Consider the following 21278-nt stretch of genomic DNA (forward strand, 5'->3'; position numbering starts at 1 on the left):
ATCTGATTTTACCAGGGAGGAGAATCTCTGGAATTGACCATATGTCTTCTTTATGGACATTAGCAAAGATTGCAGAGGCGGAGTTGGACACCTTAGCATTTAGATCTCCGTCGATTACAACCTGAGGGCAATTTTCCAAAACACAGATATCATGAACAAAAGAAAAATAGAATTCACCAGGCAATCAAATGGCTTTCTATTATTTGCTAATAAAAAAGAAGTTGAACTATTCATATCATCCGGAAGAGACAACTTCAAGCATAAACACAAATTTGAAGGGTGTCTATACACTGCATGGTTCCAATTAACTGTGTCCTTAAGCACAATTGCCCACCTCCAGTAGCACGGCCCCTTACTGAGCGCCTTGCATTACAGGTAAACATTGCAAACTCCGTTTGTGACCAGGTTTCTTGAAGGCAGATGACTAGAGGGTTAAAGGATTTCACAAAATGTAGTTTTCCTTCATCATGTCCCAACCCAGACATATTCCATGACAAAGATAGGCTGCCCAGGCTACCTCCATGGCTCATTAATCCTGGGTGAGGGGCAAGCATTATTCAGAGCACCAGCCACCCTACTCCAGCAGTTCCAAGACCCGGGATGACTTAGTAGACGATCCACCAGATTGAAAACTCACCCCCTGCCGTAGTAAGACAACAATGTCTTTGTGGTTCCCAGGTATAAAATACGAGTCAAGCCCCACGTCATCAGTCACCAGTGGGTTTAATACTTTTGACCATTTGTTTGTTGGGAAGGAAGTTCCCAATACTCAGTGATTGGAACAACAACAACCCTCTGCTTAAAAAAAGAATCACAATTCTGGCAGCCAGAGTTGCAACAGCCAAAGTACCAAAAGTGACTCAAGGGTAGGGGGGCGGACTGGACGAATGAATAGTCATCACAGAGATGTCACCACTTTTCACCACCTTTAAAGCATCAATCTCCCTAAAATAGTTTAAGATAGAACTTCCGTTTACTGGTGAAGACTCATTGTCAAAAAACAAAACGAAATCCAAAACAGATGCCATAACACTGCTCGGCCTGCGTCTTATGTAGCAGACCAATCGAGGCACTCCAAGAGGGCTCCCACACTCTTGGACAAAAAATAATTTGCCCCGTAGCTAAGCATGGTACAAGAGTGTAAGTGCGACGCTACTAAGGAGCCATAATCAGGAGTTCTCGTTCTCAGTGGGATACACAGCTGATCTCCTTTGATTGTGTCTCCTACATGGGATATTCGCCCTTGCAACCACCCAACCGAAGTGCCATTAACCCCTCCTAATGACCTCGGCAAAGAAATAGGAGCCTCATTTCCCACTCCAAACCTCCCCCCCCGACTCCAGGGGGCATGGCAGTCGGCATGGCATGCAAGTCCCCCTGCAGGGTAGTCGAAGGAGGAGGGGAAATAGCCAGTGCCACTCCAGTTCTCACCTCCATCCCGGCAGGATCCATGTGTGAGAGATTCTGTACAATGCACCTTAATTACACCATCTTTAGAAGGTAGATTTAAAGGGCCACCCCACCCTTGAACTATTTGTGTCAATATCTTTAGGGAAATGCAGTTTTTTGGTTTTCCATTTAGGAAGTTGTATTTTTTATTTTTCCTTTTCCTAGTCATGCCATTCTCTCTGATTATAGGTGCCTCCACCTCACCCTCCATCATCTCTGCTGGATGTACCACTGGCCTCGGGCACAGTGAGTGGTCATATAGTTGATGAATAGACAAAAGCCTGCCCCCTTCCCACCCTGCACACATCTTTTGTGCTGATTCATTTGCTTTCTCCATATTTTTAGAGCCCTTTTAAACTCCTTTTTGAATAATGGAAAGATCTCAAACTTGCTTTTAGCCATGGGCAAACACTGATCTAATCATCAAACAGCATATTCAAGCATAGCTCTTCATTTTCAAAATTGCCATCATTTTTTGGGGGTGGCATATAACACAGAGGTACACATCATTTAACCCTCCTAGGGGTATGTGATGGGTCGGATCGGGCTGACCCGCACACAATCTCGACTGGTGCTGACGCTACATGGGATCACCTCCGAGGACGGCCCATCTGATAGGCCCAGGACTTTCTCCGCGGGAACCTGGGGAATCAAAAAGCCAGGTCGCGGAGTTGGGGAGGGAGACGGCGGATGGTTGGAGAGGATTCGGACAGGAGGCTACAGTGGAACCACCCCGAAGACTCATGAGGCCCCAGGGGTCGAGGAGACTCCTAGGGCTATCGGAACCCCTCGAGAACAAAGCAAGAGCAGAGCAAGGAATCATTGCGGTCCCAACCCGGGACGAAGACAGCCGGCCCCGGGAAGCAGAGCCTTAGGACCCGCCACGCTTCAGGAGAAGCGTGGCTAAGTCAGGTCTATGGAGGAAAGCAGAAAGAAGAAGATGAGATTAATCAACCAAGGCTGGAGGAGGCGTCCGAAAACAGAAAACCTACTATCACAGACTTACCTCACCAGAAAGTGTTATGTAACTTAAATAAACACTACTTACCTATAGACTCAACTAGTCCTGTGTGCTTGTTATCGGCCCGCCTACGACAGGGTACTAGCATTTTAGACTTTTGTTTCACAAAATTCTTAGCTGAATTAACTACTGACTTTGACCTAGCAAAACCAGACTTATTTACATTCTGCACCTCAACCAAGATTGCGGACATCATTTCCAGTACATGGTTAGAACTAAACACATTTTTTCCCAATACGAACATGATAGTACATATAGGGGGTTATTCCAACTTTGGAGGAGGTGTTAATCCGTCCCAAAAGTGACGGAAAAGTGACGGATTTACCACCAGCCGTATTACGAGTCCATTATATCCTATGGAACTCGTAATACGGCTGGTGGTATATCCGTCACTTTACCGTCACTTTTGGGACGGATTAACACATCCTCCAAAGTTGGAATAACCCCCATAATCTTTTCAACGCACAACAGTATGTCTGAAGGGGCAGCCTCCCTACCATTATCAGTATTCAATTGTTTACTCGGTAGGAAAACATCATGATCTAACACAGAAAGTGAACCATCGAAAGGAGAGTAACTATGGTATAATGATGGTAGGGATTGTCTCAAGGAACCAAAAGGGGGAAGTGAGATTGACATACCCCCTTCGTCCAACATTTTCCAGGAGGGACCACCACCCAAGGAACCCCCTCCACCCCACCCCCACCCAAAGCCTCCCTATGCAGGTCAGTGTTAATGTCTGGAAGAGTGAAATCTTCCCTGAACCCTTCTGCTTTGCTGGTAACCATAGCTGATGCATCACCAGAGTCACTTCTGAAGGATACATCTGGGAATTCTTCTGGGCAACCCATTGCCCCCCACGATTGCCATCTTTCAATGGAGGATTTATTGGAGGGGTTGAGGGACAATGTCTGCGATGCTGGGGGCAAATCCAGCGGAAGGTGAATGGACATGACTCTCCTGTACACCACCAGACGTTGGGGACCCACAACCAACGCTTGCCTCCATGGAGCAAACATTTGCCAGTAGAGTGCACATCTCAATAAGAGAAGGTTGGCAACTAAAATCTTCCACTACAGCCTCAGGAACAACAGAGGGCATTTTCTTAAAGAAGCCGGAAATCCCAGGATAAGATTTAAAAAGGTGTTGCTGTGATCTTTTCACACCACAGATAGATTTTTTTAAACTTTGTGATTGAGGCTTGGGGGTGGGAGTAGGAATGAGATTGTTCGGCCAGAGAGCAATTTCTTCAAGGTTATCGTACTCTTCCCAATCACCCCCCTTTTAGAACTCGCAGAATTTTTGGCTTATTGTTGATTATTAGCTACTGATCGGGCTGTCCAGGCAGAAGAAGGGATTGGGAAAAGATGAAAAAAATATGCAGGAAGCATGCCCCCCTCTAAGAGATACAAGCAGCACTGGCCTAATGCTAGCCACCTCCGCACCACTGGGGGACCTGCGGCCTAGGCCACTGCCTGCACCACAGGAAAATGCCACTATGTATGTAGTTGCAGTCACAGTCACTGCACTTGTTCTTGCTGCTTTCCCTGTTGGCTGCTGGCTGCTACTAAGTGGCAGCAACCCAAGCCTCTCTCCTCCAGGTTGCCATCCTCGGAAGCAAGAGCCCGCTGGAGCGCCAACAAAAAAGAGGAAGAGACACTGTCCCCTGTCAATGGAACGCCCCTTCTGACTCTCAGCTTCGCAAACCGAATGGCCTGTGGACATAGAGATTGAGGCAGAAGTTTCAGATCACCCCAAGTTACCTGCTCCTTAAGACGATGGTCACAGGCTTCTTGTGTCAGTATACAGACAGGTAACAAGTGAACGTGTCCTCATGTTCGGTGGCAGTGAGGTCTGGAAGCAGAGCCAATAATGAGAATAATAAAAGAAGAAGGAAAAGTGCAAAGAGTGGGAAAAGGTAGTCAAACCAAGCTCCTCAAACTATCCGGGGCTTTTCCAGACAGACTTCTCCGTGATGTCAGGACTGCCAATTTTACTTGCCAAGTCTTTCCCAACTCTCAAACTGCCCTCCACGGGCAAACTGGTGACAGGGAGACCAACGCTGGCGATACGCCCTCTGTGTCGCTGCTGACCGTCTCACACAACAAACACTGCAAAATGCCGCCGACACGACCGGCTCCCCAAGTGAACCAAATAAGCTGGGCCATGATGCCCTCTCCACGCCCCCCCCCCCCAAACGATGGCTCACCCTGGTCTTCAACTTCAATGGCGTGGTGTTACGGCAATGTGGCATCAACGACTAGCTCCTCCTCTCCAAAACAGTGCGTTACATCACTGGAAAGTTAACACTCAGTAGCCATTATCTTTTTGGAAAAGAGTAGCATGGTAGGTACTATGTGACTTAGTTGCTCTATGTGAAGCACTCATGTCAGTGCATCCACAAAGTTAATATGTGTTTCTGAAATGGCAGTAAAATGTAAGGAGGGAGTCAGATGGTGGGTGCAGTGGTGGCCGGCAGCTTTAGGAGGAAGGGGGGCAGGCAGGAAGCACACACACACACACACTCATTCTTTCACACACACACACGCATGCACACACATCCATTAACAGCACTCATAACATTCAAACATGCACGCACTCACCAAACATTCATTTTAAAAGTTCACACACACTCATCCTTTCACACACGCACGCACATCCATTAACAACACTCATACCATTCAAACGTGCACGCATGCACCAAACATTCATTTTAAAACATCAAACACACACTCATTCTTTCACACACGCACACAAGCACATCCATTAACACTCATAACATTCAAACATGCAAGCATGCATGAAACATTAATTTTAAAACATCACACACACACACACACTTACCTTCAGCCTTGAGGTCCCAGGAGGGTTGGGACTGCTGCCTTAGGTCAGCCAATGAGGGAAGGCAGCAGTCCCAGCCTCGTCACAGAGTGGGATGGGGTCAGTGAGACTGCTGACCCCACCCCACTCTGTGACGAAGTGTCACTGATTGACACTCACCCTGGGCGCTTCAGGGCTTAAACCTGAAGCGCCCAGGGCGAGTGTCAATGGGTGACGCTTTCCTTGACACCCAGGGAAGGGCCTTGAGGCACCTTTGCTGAGCCGAGGAGGTCACGCCCATAGGAGCTGTGACCTCAGCCCAGCAAAGTTCAGCTCAGGCAGCCAGGAGTTTGCGCAAATCGCACATGGCTCACTCCTGGCTGTCTGAGCTGAAAATGAAGAGTGTCTGTCAGGCTGACCTTTGTTCAGCCTGACAGACACTCTTCATGAGGAGCAAAAGGTGGGGGGGGCGTGGCCCCTCTGCCCTAAAGGACGGGCCGTGCCTGGGTGGGTGCCAAGTGCCAACTTTCAGCTGTTAAAGATTAAAAAGGATAGAATTGACATTGACAAAAATAAAATAACTTGAGATGTTCATTATTTTTTTTATCGCAGGCCACATTAAATGACCACAAAACGTTTTGGATTAAATGTATCTAGAAGCTGCATTTCTTTTGTCCATGGAATGCATTGGATGTGATCTGTAGCCTTGCTACTGCTGAGTGGTGATGAAAGAGCTGGCACAAAGCCAACTGGAGGATGCCCATTGAAACGCAATTCGTTGATAATGTGCTTGCTTGCCTGCCCGTTTGCGCCACAGGACAAACTTTAAAGGGCCATGGAAAAATAAAGAGGTTCTTCTTGCCTTTTTCTTATCGCTTGTGGTAGTCGCAGCTCTAAATTTGTTTTCCTCAAATTAACGCTTATGTCCTCCAAAGGGCAAATGTTATAGAATGTGTCAAGACTGCACCATCCGTTTTAAACTATTTTCCACAATTTTGTAGTTGAATACTGTACAGTTACACAAACGCACAATTTCAGAGTCAAATGTACTCTGGTGCTAACAGCATCCCTCCTTAGTAAACGTGTAACAGATAACAATATCAAAGCAAGTCGTATCATTTACACAACTATGCAGCACTGAGCCAGTGGAGTAAACAACTCATTTTGCACTTTCACTGTGCTACGAGGTACTGTGCCCCTGTTTAGCATAAATAAGAATATGGTGCTGCACAATGCTAGGGATTTTGTGTGAAGTGAGAAATAGACTTCTGGAAAATGGGCTTATGCTGAAACGTAACTAGCACAGATATTAAAATAATTTATGTTTGCACGTCATACGCGTGGGTGCCAGGGTGCACAGAAATAACCGATGACTGTCACAGCCCCAAAACACTTTAAATGAGTTTGGGCGTTTGGGAAGCTTGCACAGCCAAGCCCTTCTTAGCAAACCGCATCAGCATTGAGGCCTTCGCTAAAAACGAATGCAGGGAAGCGACATTTTACTGCTGCTAATGTATTCAGTAGAGCCTCACTTTTAAGACATGCCTGACATGGGAATTGTACGTCAGCAATAGAAAGAGACTGAAACTGAATGGCACGCAGTGCGTCTACAGCCCCCGACCCCCTTCACTTCCCGCTTCTCTCTCCCCCCTCACCTGCGCAGTCTTACTTCAGCCTGCTCTGTCGCTCCCTCCCCCTCTCCATCTAAAAGCTCAGTATGAGCACCACCACAAACATTAATAATTCCACCAAAAAAACCCACCGTTAATCATTTTATTGCACCATTATATTGAAAAATGACATGAGGAGAAGAGTAAGAATGACCCCAAATGGAAACAAGCATTGGCAAAGCCAATAGGTTTCGCCTTTGTTTTTAGGTCGAGCGCGCAAGCGCTTTGACCTGTTGTAAATGTTGTGGGCTTTTAACCACGTCCACCTCACGCCCATCACGATCACTCGTTAATGGGCTTGCCTTTCAAAAATAATTTGATGTAATTGGTAAATGCTTTAAGTTTGTCCCACCTTGGGCGGTTTTGTTACCACCTTGCAGACTGACCCTGTTACATGGATTATTGCACAATTGCAGATATACTTTAGCGTAGGCAAACTACTTTTTCTTTTGTCTCTTCCCTTCCTGCTGCATGGCGGCCATGACACTCACAGCGCGAACAGGCACAACAATGTGAACCAAATCGGCAAGTTTGAAGCGCTGGTCACATTGTTCATAATTTCCTAATCAGAGTCATTTCTTGTGGTTCTTCCCTTGAAATTGGTAAATGCTTTACATAAAAGAGAAATCCTCAAGGTGAAGGCTCTCCCAGCACAGCAGGACAGCCTATACTACATTATTCGCTGCACTCGTCCCCATAATGCTTTGCAGGGCATTATTTAGCAAAACATTTTAGCCCATAACTCAGCCTTTGGTGGTCCTAGGACAATAGGACCCCCACCAAAACGTTCAGCATGGCACACACTTTGTCTACATCATCTCTAGGTCCCCACACTAGATTAGAGTAGGCCCCAAAATAATAACCCCTCCCACCATTCAGTATTTTGTTTAGTTGCTCTTGTGGCTGGAACTTTTGTTTAACAACTGACACTAATTTGTTTTAAAGGCCTTGTTTGTAATATCATTGCTATAGGCCTGTTACCCCTGAAAATGCATAATGCACTATTTCCTCAAGGGACAAAATATATGGTTACACTACTTTATTTAATGCCATTTTCTTATTGTGTGGTTATGCCCTCTAGGGGTTAACTATATAGTTACATGATCATGATCAAGAGGACACCACAATGAAAATGCTATTGTGGTGTCCTCTTGGGGCTTTTCTAAGCATTACAGTCATATTAACATACTAAAATAATCGTGGCACTAGAAAACTTGCCCCATAATGCCTTGCAGGGCTTTACTTTTACACAATGTTTTTGCTCATAACTCAGCCTGTGGTGGTCCTAGGACAATGGGACCTCCACCAAAACATTCAACAAGACACACTTGTCTACGTCAGTATGTTAGTGGGGACTCCAAAATAATAATCCCTACCACCATTCAATATCTTTTTAAGTTCTTTTATGACTTGAACATTTGTTTTACAGCTGAGAGAAGTTATATTTTAGGGGGTTTGTTTTTGATATCATTGAATAGCTCTGCTAGCCTTAAAAATGTGTAATGCATTATGTCCTCTAGGGGCTAAATATATGGTTACACTTCACTACTTTCACCTGGGCTTTTTCATTGGGTTATGCCCTTTCGGGGCTAACAATATGGTTACAGGACTGTGTTTCTTGCAGAGGATATATATATTATGGTGTTTTGAGCACTACAGTCTAATGCCAATGTTTTTTCTGATAGAGGTTTATATGAGAATTGTATATGTTTAGAAATCTCTCCTTATTACAGTTATGACTGTGATTTAGGCCAACTTAACATCCTTATTACACTATGACTGTCTGAACATTCTTGATTTGCTTGGGTGACCCTTCTAGTTTATTTCTCCTCTGTGGCTGCCTTGTGTCTTGTTCTGAGAAACTTTGTTAGCCAGCCAGCAACTCTCATGGTGGGGTGGTGAAAGTGGTATTCTATTGGAATTAGCATGGCAGATTTAAATTAGGATGCTGGATAGCAACATTTTCATTTTTTGCTGCAGATAGAGGAAGAAGGTAAAGGGAAGTGCTTTAGTTATATGTAGGGCCACTGGACTAAAATATGGCAGGAAAAGACGAAATTATGAGGCAGAGTTTACAGTGCCAATAGCTGTAACTCAGGAAAATGTGAGCACCATTACATTGCAAATGCTTGTTTCTTTTGCATTCTATCTTGCTAACTGGATTATAAACATTAGAAAAAGGTAATAATGTTTGTTTCAGATCTGAAAAACCATTAATAGTCGTTTATGTTGTATGTTGAATTAATATCCCAGGGTTCAAAACTCGTAAATTGTACCTTATTTAATATGACATGTTATTAGAGTATAGTAACGTGTAGTTGGTAACTGTGACTGCCTGCAAGATAATTACATTTGTGACTGCCTGTTCAGAAGTAAATTCAGTAATAGTTTGTGTTTATTGGGTTTCTTAGAGCATTTGAGTACGGTGCCACTGCACCACCTGCTCCATTCAGACAATTAACCTAATGTCTGCAAGGTAACTGCACTTGTGACTGCCTGTTTAGAAGTCAAATTTAGTAATACTTTGTGTTTAGTGGGGTTCCTAGAGCTTTTAGGCACAGTGCCACTTCACCTGCTGCACCATTCAATCTATGGCCCTAATGCTTGCCAGGTAACTGCACTTGTGACTGCCTGTTTAGTAGTAAAATTTAGCAATAATCTGTGTTTAGAGGGGTTCTGACACCTTGTGGCACCAGTGCCACTGCACCTCTGTACCATTAAAACCATGACCCCAGTGCCTCAAAGATAACTGCACGTAAGATAATTGCATTTGTGACTGCCTATTTAGAAGTAAAACTCAGTAATAGTTTGTGTTTAGTTCCTAGAGCTTTTGGGCATGGTGCCACTGCACCTGCTGCTCCATTCAGACAATGATCTTGCTGCCTGCAAGGTAACTGAGCTTGTGACTGCCTGTTTAGAAGTAAAATTTATTAGTACTTGGTGTTTAGTGGGGTTCCTGGAGCTTTTAGCGGTAGTGCCACTTCACCTGCTGCACCATTCAATCTATGGCTCTAATGCTTGCAAGGTAACCGTACTTGTGACTGCCTGTTCAGTACTAAAATATTGCAATATATGATGTTTAGAGGAGTTATGACAACATTTGGCCCCGGTGCCGCTGCACCTCCTGCAACATTAAAATTATGTCCCTAGTGCCAGTAAGATAACTGCTCTTGTGACTGCCAGTTTGGGTGTAAAATATAGTAATACGTGTTTAGTGGGGTGCCTAGAGCTTTTGTTCCCATTGCCACTGTGCCTGCTGCACCATTGAAATCATGACTGCAGTGCCTGATAGATAACTGCACTTCTGTCAGCCTAATTAGTAGTAAAATGTAGCAATACTCTGTATTTAGAGGGGTTCTGATACTCTGTGGCCCTGATGCTACTGAACCTGCAGCACCATTGAAATCATGACCCTAATACCTGCAAGGTAACTTCACTTGTGACTGCCTGTTTAGTAGTAATATACAGCAATATCTGTCATTTAGAGGAGTTCTGACAACTTTTGGCCCTGGTGCCACTGCACTTGCTGCACTGTTCAAATCATGACCATAGTGCCTGCAAGATAACTGCACTCGTCAAGTGATTAAGTCACTGAGAGAATAACAATTTGAAATAAAATGTTGCACAATTATACAAATGACTTTTCTTTAAAAATGAGTGAGTGGTAATTTAAGAAACAAACACACAAATGATTTTAATATTTACAACTGTTGTTCAGCAGAAATATAATTATTAAGTAATGAAAAAAACACAACAAAATGAGCCCACTCGCTACTTGCTTTATATCCTCACTCCATACTCCATTGTAATATGGCTGACGTGTTTACTCACATTTCAAGGCAAATTGACTTGCATTCAGTTAATCTTTTCATGTACAAACAATAACAAGTAACCAATCACCAAAAACCGAAAGGTGTACTTCGGCCACGCTCCATGCGATGGCAAAAGCAGAACAGAAGAGCAGGAAGTGACCTGCAAGCCAGTAAAGAGCAAGCAAATTCAAGCAATATTGAAACAAAGTTTGAATGAACTAACAGGAAGTTCAGTAAGTAAGGGGTAAAGTAGAGGTGGGTTCTAAGTCCCTTTGAAGATTTTTTTTTAGTAACATAAGACTTCCCAAGCACAGCACAAGTGCTGTGCAAGCAAAACCTAAAAAGGTGTCACCGCCTAATATAAACTTTGGTGCTAGTGAGCCAGCAATGAACATGTTATTTTCATGTTCTGTGCCAGCATTGAGACTTCTAATCCCTCTGATCAGAGTATCCTAATATATGTTGGTGCAATACTGCAGGAGCTCTCTTGGTGGTCTATGTTCAACAGCCTGTTAATCATGTTGGCAAGATAAATCTGCACGTTTTCATAAGCAGAAGAAAATTTTAATGGTAAAATACTTTGGGGGTTATTCCAACTTTGGAGGAAGTGGTAATCCGTCCCAAAAGTGACGGTAAAGTGACGGATATACCACCAGCCGTATTACGAGTCCATTATATCCTATGGAACTCGTAATACGGCTGGTGGTAAATCCGTCACATTTGGGACGGATTACCACCTCCTCCAAAGTTGGAATAACCCCCTTTGTTTGCATAGCTGAAAGTAGAGAGGAACAAAGTTGTGAAAGTTTGTCTCTTTCTATTTCATAAAGTTTTTTTCTTTATCCTTTATTAACATAAGGGAATTGAAGAAGCTTTTTTTTCTAAAAGAAAGAAAAAAGATTGGACAAAATAATCTACTACAAATGGGATTTTACCGGAAACCCCTTCCCTGCAAGCTCAACATGGGTACACTATCCTGTTGCAACGTATTTGCTGGAAAATTATCCCTCAAAATACCTTACCTCGAGGCTAATGTGCAAAGTACAGAGACTAAACAGTTAATACCTGTGTAGGTTATAACCTGCACCAGACTTTTTTTTTTATTTCGCATTATCTTAGTTGAAAGTAGAAGAGTGCCTGTCAAGTTAAACGTTCATTAGGTAGGCAGAATTTCTTCAGTGTTTTAGTGATTCTTTGGAAGTTAAGCAATTTTGCTAGTTTTTTGTCACTTAATTAAGATAGCCTCATAAAACTAATGTCTTTCATCCCAGAGAGCATAAATATGGATGTAAAAGTTCTGTGAATTAGCTCCTTTCTGAAGTATAGACTTTGAGTACATAGGAGCAATTTGCTCCTCGAATCTCTCCCACTGCTGTAGTACAAGTCATCATCAATTGAGGCCATCTTGATTAAAGAGGTAGTGAGTTCTGGGTGATGTTGACAGGAGTCGTGGGGTTGAGCTTGGTGGTATTTGAGACAGCCTGAGCTGTATGACGGAGGACAGCATTAACAGGGGTAAGATGTGATTAGAAAAGAACAGTGGACAAGCATTTCTGTAGTCTCTTCTAGAAATATCCATACCTTGAACGGGCTGATTTCAATCAGATTTGAGAAGGAACTGAATCATGTTTTAAGTCTGCTTATGTTGAAACCATGTGCTCCTAAATGTGGCTTTGTTATATGAACTGAAATGTAGATTGGAGTCCAGGATAAAGGCCAGGGATATATCAATTTTTGTAGTCTTTCAGTCCGAGCCTAGGGATTTGAGGTCCTCTAAGCAGACCAAAGAAATCTTGCAGTTTTGTTTAGGAGAAATTCGGTTTTTGTGTTGATTGAGCTTTAGTTTAATCTATGCAGTCTGTCTATGTACCTTAATGACGCTTGTGTGCAGAAAGTAGAGTCTGTTTTGCGTCGATCCACCGGAAGAGTTGATTGTTGTCAGTATATTGTCAAAAGACCATTCCAAGCTTTCTCAGAAGGTTTCCAAAAGGTTCTGCAGAGAGCAAGGAGCAAGCATAGTTCCCCGAGTGACACCTCCTTAGACAGGATTGTAAGCAACAGAGAACTATGCCACCAATCTCTTGTTAAACAAGCATTTGCTATGCAATATGTCATGCATTTGCTTGAGTTAGAGCTATTGGTGTTGTAAATGCAAAACTGGACTTCTCTTGCCACATAAATTGGTCAACCCTGCCACATAATTGTTCCTCTCTTCCACATAATTCCAGTGGCCCTGCATTTAACGAAAGCACTTCCATGTACCTTCTTTCTCAATCTGCAGCAAAACATTAAAATATTTCCATTATTTATTATGTTATTCTATATAACCAAGATACAGAGAAACACCCAAAGAATTTACAAGAAATCACACTACAAGACTCAGTGAGTTTATATTTGGAAGCTATTACATAGTCAAGTGAGTAAACCGTTTGCTGAATTAAAAAAGGACTGTGAGTAGGTTTCAAGTTTGAATGAGCAGAGACACTTCATGTTTTCATCATTACGAGGTCAATAAACTCTGTATCATTTAATTATGTAATACAATCACCTAACCCTACAAAACGACAAGCTTGTGGTAGCAAGCAGCTTAGAAAAACAAGTAATGTAATTGGAATACATTTCTTTTTAAAGATGCACAACCAGAAAATCCCACATTTTGTTTTACAACAAAAAATGTTTTTAGTCCAGTGCAGTACTACACAATGAATGTCAAAGAACAGGTGTCAACACGTGCATAAAATATACGCTATGCCTGTGTCACTGAAGAGACACCCTCGCACGGAGTTCAACAGGAACTTGGTAAAAGACCTCTCGTTACCGGAACAAACATTAACTATTATGCTCCCGTAAACTGAGAAGACTTATACCTGTCACGTGATTCTACTTGAAAGAATCTCCCATTTGCACATGATTGTGTGACTGGAATTTCAGTTAGGTGTAAAATATAAACACATGTACAGTTGTTATGCACTATTCATACACGTTAGTGCCAACTGCAGCAAACTGAAAGTGAAAGTTAAGATTGGAGCCCTTGAAGCCGTGACTCACCAGAAACTCCACATACACATACAACCGAACACGTCTGTAGTTTCCCGGTATCATCCGGTTACTCACTGTCTGGAGGACTTCAAGAAAAGCCCAATGACTGAATTATTTATATTAGGCATATGCTGCATATTCAACATCAAATATAGCAGCCGTAATTCTGGAAAATCCAGTGCTGTAGGTTCTGCTCATTTATTTGTTTTGTAATCACATGAGGCGTCATAATTAGTTTCACCAAGAGCATTAAAATGGAGGTCAACAAATGTCAGAATTTGATAAAAATTGCATGCCTGCTCTTTTTAATGCTTCACATATGTGCACATGAACAGGCAAGTTCAGATTAAAACGAAATACTATGTAACATGAAACATGGCGCCGAGCTGTGTGGAGAAAGGATCACAGTTGGGATTAAAGACAAAACCGAAACCAGACCGGAGGAGGGAGGAAGGGCCATCACATGCTGTAAAAGAAGGAAGCGTGAACGTAGTGTGATGGCCAACAAAAATGTTCCTTCAGTGAAATCGCCTGGGAGAGAACTAAGCACACAAAGGGAGGGAAATTTAGAAAAATGCAGCAATATAAAGGAAGCATTTAAGACAAGCACAACAAAGAATGAAGGGCAAGAGTGGACATGGTTAAAAGCCCGTGCATTGAATACAACATGTCTTGCAGACAGTGCTGCGCGCTGCCTAGGCTCGACTTAAAAAAAATATAAAGATGGGTCAGATTTCCTACTATGTCGAAAATATCACAGTCAGTGTGTGATGAGAGTCAGTTATGTTGTTGAGCAAGAGAGGCAGGAATAAGATCACCTGGGTTTAGAAGAGTTTGGTAGCTGATGCCACATTATAAAGGAGGGAAAAGATTATGTTTCAGGGAGGGTAACATTTTTGTAGTTTATGGCCATCCTGTGAGACAGAGTGGGAATGTGGAGTCCTCTTCTTCCCTTCTCAGAATTTTGTTTGAGAGATGGGTAGCATAATCATTATATCTTGAGTCAGGGGAGCACATCCTGTGAAGAGTTAGAGGACAGTTCTTTAAAAATACTTAACAATTCTTTAAGACAGTTCTTTGCGCTGGTGAGTTTTGGTTGGAAGAATGATGATTTGCCTTCATGGAGGCTCAATTTCTGGATTTTCCTTGTGATCCTTAGTTTTAAAGGATTTTCCACTGTGGGTGTTTTTTCCACCTTTGTTCAGCGTCTCCGAGTTTTACTAAACCATTTAAACGATCATTGAATTCGCTGACACTCGTCTTAGTCCTTTTTAGTTTGAATGTTGCAAGGCCTGTTTTATCCATAGTTCTTGAGTAGAACAGGGTCTGCCGATGTTGGTGGTGTTTTAGAACAGACTATGCTATAAAGGTGGGATCTGTTTCAATGTGTATAAAGGCACTGGCGATTTGTATTTTGTTAGCAGGAATAACTGAAGTACAGAAGGTCGAAAAAGCAATGAGATTGAGATATTAAGAATCCATTCATAAAGGATCATGCAAAGTTAGACATTCTTGTATTGACATTAGTTCAAAGAGGGAACCTTTTGTATATTTTTGAGAGCACCTGTGAAAAAGTTCTCTTATGCAGGAAGGATTTAAAATGGGAAGGGCAGTCGTGTTTATCTTTTCCTGACTGGCGATTGCAATCACCCAGGAAAGTATATCTACATGCTAGCAGAAGAGTAAATGAGTTAATTTCTGGAATAACGTTTTTCCCAGGTCAGTGGTATGTTACTGAGATTCTAGTGTTTTATCTAGGCACTTCATAATTCAGTGTTTGTTGGCAAAGGGTGAACCCTATGTTACACGTTTGTCCTGCCCAGGTCCCTTGACGGTGATAAATTGGCATCTCTATACCTGCTTTTCATGTCATTTTCTTGAAATATAACTAATGTCCTTTGTTGAAAGATGCAGTTTGTCTGGGGTCACCTTCCAGATCACACATGCCTTGTGCTCTTGGACACAACCTTATTCCTCTCTGGTGCAAAGAAGTGATATACATGCATTACATGTACTCATGTTTGATGGTGTTAGGTCCCTTGTAATAATAGTGTTATGTTGATTTTGCATCCTGCATACCCTACACACTGAAGAGTCAATGTCGGGCTCCCAGGAGGTTCTTCATATACAGGGAATAATGATACAAAGAGATTTGAGAGGTAGGTGGGTTGAAGAAGAACCAAATGTAAGGGTTGGGTAGAGAAAAGCGTGAGAAATGGTGACCTTCCTTTGGAGACTACATTGATAAGTAGGTATAACCAGTGAAACGGGCTAGTTCTACTCCCTTGTTCTCCCACTCCTTCCTTGTCTTTTTTTCCTCGTCAAACAGCTTCTGTGCTTTTACTCTCTCCCCCGACACCTAAAATACTGTCTGCTCTGTGCCAATTTTTGGTGTGGGGAGGGGAATAAAAAATTGTGTTTGGAACAGAGGAGAGCTTTGCCAACATTTCTCTTGTTCCTTAAGGCCTGGGATTCTGATAGGAGTGTGAATTTTTGTGTTTAGGATGGGCGCTCCCAGGTAGCTGAAGTAAAGGAACAGCACTATTGCCTGGGCTGCTAGCGGTTGGCTGCCATTGATTGTAGGGGCATTCCTGTGGAGAGCATTATTGAATGGCTAAAGATGCTTGAAAGTGACTCCTTCAGTGCTGCATGGAGGTAGGTCTGTTTGGGTGTGCAGGTCTTCTGAGCACAGAGTGTTGGGTAGGAGCTATGGTGGTTTCTGTTGAAAGCTAATTGGTGTCCAATACATAATTTAACAAATATACCAGGTCATTAATGGCAGAGGTTTTGAGGCATACAGGGGAGTCAAACTTGCATTCTGCTAAAAGTGAAGTAAGATGAATCATGATATGTAGAAATGGATATGAAGAGCTATATTGCATGTTTTTCAAGTAGCAAGAGCGCACCCTGTAAGTGTTGGGTAGATTTTGCTAAGCCTTCTTCTTCTTCTCACTGTTTGGGTGTCTTTATTTCAGGATTCTAGACACCTGCAAGCTTTTTTAATGGATGTGCCCGCTTCATTGGCCAAACGATATTGCCAACTGAAAGACATGTTTGACTTTATCCTTCCTAAAATATCGATCCTAGCTTCTCCCTAATTCGGTGAAAGATTATTGACATTAGTGTGGCGGGCCCTATAACGTAAATGAAAGAGCCATATTAGTTCACATGAAGTCCTTGTTGGTGGAAGTGTTCTTGTGTTTTTTGGGAGTTTGGCTACTGCTGCTGCAAAATGTCAGGAAGGTGCTAGCAAGAAAGACAAGCATTTTCAATGCAACAGGTCTCGCATTTGCTCGAGTTAGAGCTATTAGCGCTGTAAAGAAAAAAAATGCAGCGCGGTCGCGCTATGTAAAATTCAGCGCGATCGTGCAGCGTGGAAAACAGATAAAGTAGTCCGGACCCCAGGCTGAAAACATCGAGCCTCGCATGTTTTTAGTAGTTTACCAGTGCTGTGTAGGTGGGCTAAACAAAGGAAAAGGCATGACGTATACATGCCTTTCACAAATTAAAGCAAGCGGATTTTAAAAGGCAAGCCCATGAACCAATGTAAGTGACTGACGTGACATGGGCGTGGCTTGAAGCCCAAAGAGAGATTACAGAATTGGCGGATTTGCGCTCACCCATAAAAACCATTATTTCAAAGTCCATGGTATTGGCAGAAGCATTACAGAACTTTTCCAAAATCTTTACTCGCAAGCCTTTTTGAAGGATAACACAATACCTCACTTACTCTGCAAACACAGCCCTACAAAACCTTCTTCGCTCACCACCCGTGATCCCCTCACTAATTATAAGGAAAGCCTGCACACTCTCGCGTGAGGAAGAGAGACTGATTGAAACGGCGGGGATCCAGATCAAATACCATTTTGTTTGTCTTGTTATTCCGTTGTATTTTTAACAGCACCTGTTCAACCACTGACATTTGGTTTCCCATATCTGTGAACTTTTGGGTGTGCTTCATGTGGACATTAGCCTGCCACTGAGAAGTAAAAAGCCAAAGTCTAGACTCGAGGGAGGCGTGTTCTAGCACCCACTAAGCATTTTAACACACCTCATGGAATATTCACTTAGTGCACCGTTTTCATGGAGCACTTTCTAGCCTGTTTACAAAACCTGAGAGGTTAAAGCAGCATAAATTCCTTACTTTTCCTATGCATTGGTTGCCAAAATAGCTCTCTTTCTGTGACTTAAAACCATTTGTCAACCCATGAGTTCTGAACGTGTGGATTCTGTTTAACAATCAAGCATGATGTTGAAAAGCATTCATGGATTCTTATATGACAAAAACCATTCGACCCATTAACGCCATGTAACATAAGTACAAGCTAAGACTCTAGCAATTACCACTGCTCTGTAATGCATTGTGCATCGGTTGTCTGCACTACACTGAAGGAGCCTTTGTAATATTTTGCATGCGTAAAGACATCTGAATTTTACTACTTGATTTTAAAGGTGTATATGAGGAGACAGTGTAAACCAAACGCTTTCAGAAAATCCCAACAGTGCTACATATTGGCAGGCTTTAGGATGCTATACTCAACTTTCCCACAGACCTTTGGAAACCACGTTCACTGGTTAATCTGCCATGTGAGTTAGTATGTTCTTAAAACTTCTTCAAACAAGTTGACTGTAAACTGCAAATGTCAACCTTGTATGATCTAGGGCTGTTTCGCCAAACATTAGTGGTTACATTAAGTTATTTTCCGTCCCTGTGAAATATTTTTGATTTTTTGCCTGAAATCTAATTTCCTGGCTTTTTTACATTCCGACTGCACAGATGCGCTTTTAATCAGGTTGTCCTTTTGCTTTCAAGTTAAGATTCAAACATTTAGAGTCCCATTTCCCCGGCTTTTAAAGGGAAATGGTAACTCAAAGGCAGTGTGGTCTCTTGTAAGAGCCCATACCTGAAAGATGGTAAGGGCTGCTTTCTTTGTATGTTGCTTCCAAAGTGAAAACAGTGACTCCAATATGTTAAGCTGTTGGTGTCCGCACCGACCTGGCTCCTGCTCATGGGTAGTGGTAGAGGCGCGGATCCTTGTCGTCGTTGGGGGGAATTGGGGTTTATGTTCCCCATGGTATACAGTCTTTTAAGGCAAAATTGGCACTTTAAATCATAGCAAACAGGACCTTAAATGCCTTTTGGTGTCTTAAAAGTTATAATAATAGTAAGATTAAGTGATTTCATTCAGTCATTTGAATTTATTTATTTATTTTACTTTTTTAAAGGGAGGATGCCTGAAAAAAGGGCGCCTACTCCATTTCCTGTTTGCGGGCAGTGGGTTCTATCATAAATAAATATTTTCTGTAAACCACAGCCTGGAGCCGTCACTTCACCGCATCTATTCCCTCACACCATTTTTCGAACTCAATAAATGAACCATTGCCACTCGTACCTTTTAATTGAATATTAAAGTATGTATGTGTTTGTAGGGGAGGGTTTGTATATACCTTCTGTGCAGTATTAAACGGGTTTATTTGTAGACAACATTGTTACATACAAATTATAGTCATATGCTTCAACAGTTGGGCATTGAAATGCAGGCCCAGGCTAGATCATTGATCTGAGTGAAAAATACAAGAGAGTAGCTGGGCTCACTTGGTCCCATGTAATGGGGTGAGTCACTGATGGAGCTCTGGACTGCTTTCACAAGTTGGAGTTGCGTCCCTCTTATACTTTTTCTTGTAAGCACACCCGGAACAGGGGCTTAGTTTTTTTTTTTAAAGCCATGCAAAAGCCAAAGATTAAGTACTGTCCAAAACCAGGAGTCCATGAAGAGGTGCCCTTTAGAAAGATCACTTTCTGTGTCTGTGTTTCAGCTGTGTGCCATGCGACTAAACGAAAACTCAATTTGTGGTACATCTAGTAGACATTACTTTAGCAACTTTTTATGCTTTTCATGTTTTTCTCTTTTCTGCAGACACAATGAGGCGTGTGGTACGTCAAAGCAAATTTCGGCACGTATTTGGACAAGCGGTGAAGAATGACCAGTGTTACGATGACATCAGGGTCTCCCGAGTGACCTGGGACAGCTCATTCTGTGCAGTCAATCCTAAATTTGTTGCAATTATCATTGAAGCTAGCGGTGGAGGAGCATTCCTCGTACTCCCTTTGCACAAGGTAGGTTCTGGGGTCTTTCTCCATCTTCATCCTTTACCTTTATAAAGCAAGGAAGGCAGAAGTAAGCCCAGCTTTCCAATCTATATATATCATTCTCTCAATACAAGTGTTTAAAATCACTGAGTCCACACTGCATCGGAAATGGCCAGGATTTCACATCTGTTGTATCTTTTAAAAATAGTTCATCAAATTGTTGAACTTTAATTTGTTTCCATTTGCACAGCAGTTAAGGTTACACCAGGTTTAATATCACATGCAACTTTTGCAATGATTGTTCCTCCACCTTAAAGTACTGTGGCTTGCTACGATTGGCTTGGACTGATTCATTCTGTCTTATTTTACATACGCATTAGAATCCTTTATGTTTGACCGACCTTTGGAGGACTATAAACTTCAGGCCACTGATCACATGCACTTTGACTAATTTAGAGGCAAACCCCAAAAATAGTTGGAAATGCCATCAGATTTCAAGATATGGCTATTTACCTGTTGGTTGACATAAAGTAAAATATAGATTCTTTCTTTATTAATAACTAGCGCCATCAGATTATAAATTAAATATTCTATAGATTGTCAATAGGTGGAAGCCCTTAGATCCCATCCTGTGCGGGAGTGAGTGTGAAAGTTTCTGATGGGTATTACGCACCTTCGAACCAAAAGTAGTAACATTGCTTACATTCTCAGCAGCAGACTGTTTTTGATGGGGGCCTCCCACCTTGTACAATGCTCGATTACGGTCCAGCTGTGTCAGTGCACTGCATATACCTACATACATGAATAAATGCATTTCAGATCCTTTGTGTCTCGGTACATACTGTATTGTGGTGATTTTGACAATGAAATCTTGTTTCTTGCAGTAGTGGGCTATTAACTTCACACACTGACAGGAAAGTGCATCCAGCATCAGAAGCTACCCCCCTCTCCTAGATTGTTCCCACATCTGTTTGCGCTTTATAAATAAAATGCATTCAATAAATATACAACAAATACCAGTCATCATTTGGGCTTCTTGTATACTGCGTCAGACATCTTTGAAAATGTGAAATGTTGGTGTTTGAAAGCAAGATCTATTCATTTTTTTTCAGAAGAGGTAAAATCTTACTTTTTGTAGCATTGTTGACATATTTGTCTAAGATTACTTTTTTTTTTTTTACTTATTTGCATTTGTGTAAAAACGCAGGTATACTGAAGTATTCTGATGTTAAAATCCTCAATATTGACGATGGTTAAAAGTCAAAAGCCGACTTCTATGTCGGTCTCTTCTATGCTTCTTCACATTTCAAAAGAGCAGGATTGCAGTGCCCTACTCTATGCATTCACTTTTGTCTACAGAAGATGCAATTACCTCC

The 21278-nt window shown here is 42.2% G+C and overlaps 1 protein-coding gene across 3 annotated transcripts in view; it reads left to right on the forward strand.

The window, feature by feature from the left end:
• CORO1C (coronin 1C) overlaps window positions 1–21278 on the forward strand; it is a 449605-nt gene that overhangs the window by 257109 nt on the left and 171218 nt on the right. For all 3 annotated transcript variants that reach the window (XM_069214780.1, XM_069214782.1, XM_069214781.1), the window contains exon 2: window positions 19730–19929. In XM_069214780.1, the coding sequence (XP_069070881.1) occupies window positions 19730–19929 (200 nt within the window). The remainder of the gene's footprint in view (window positions 1–19729; window positions 19930–21278) is intronic.

The sequence above is a fragment of the Pleurodeles waltl genome, chromosome 11, assembly GCF_031143425.1.
Source record: "Pleurodeles waltl isolate 20211129_DDA chromosome 11, aPleWal1.hap1.20221129, whole genome shotgun sequence".
Lineage (NCBI taxonomy): Eukaryota > Metazoa > Chordata > Amphibia > Caudata > Salamandridae > Pleurodeles > Pleurodeles waltl.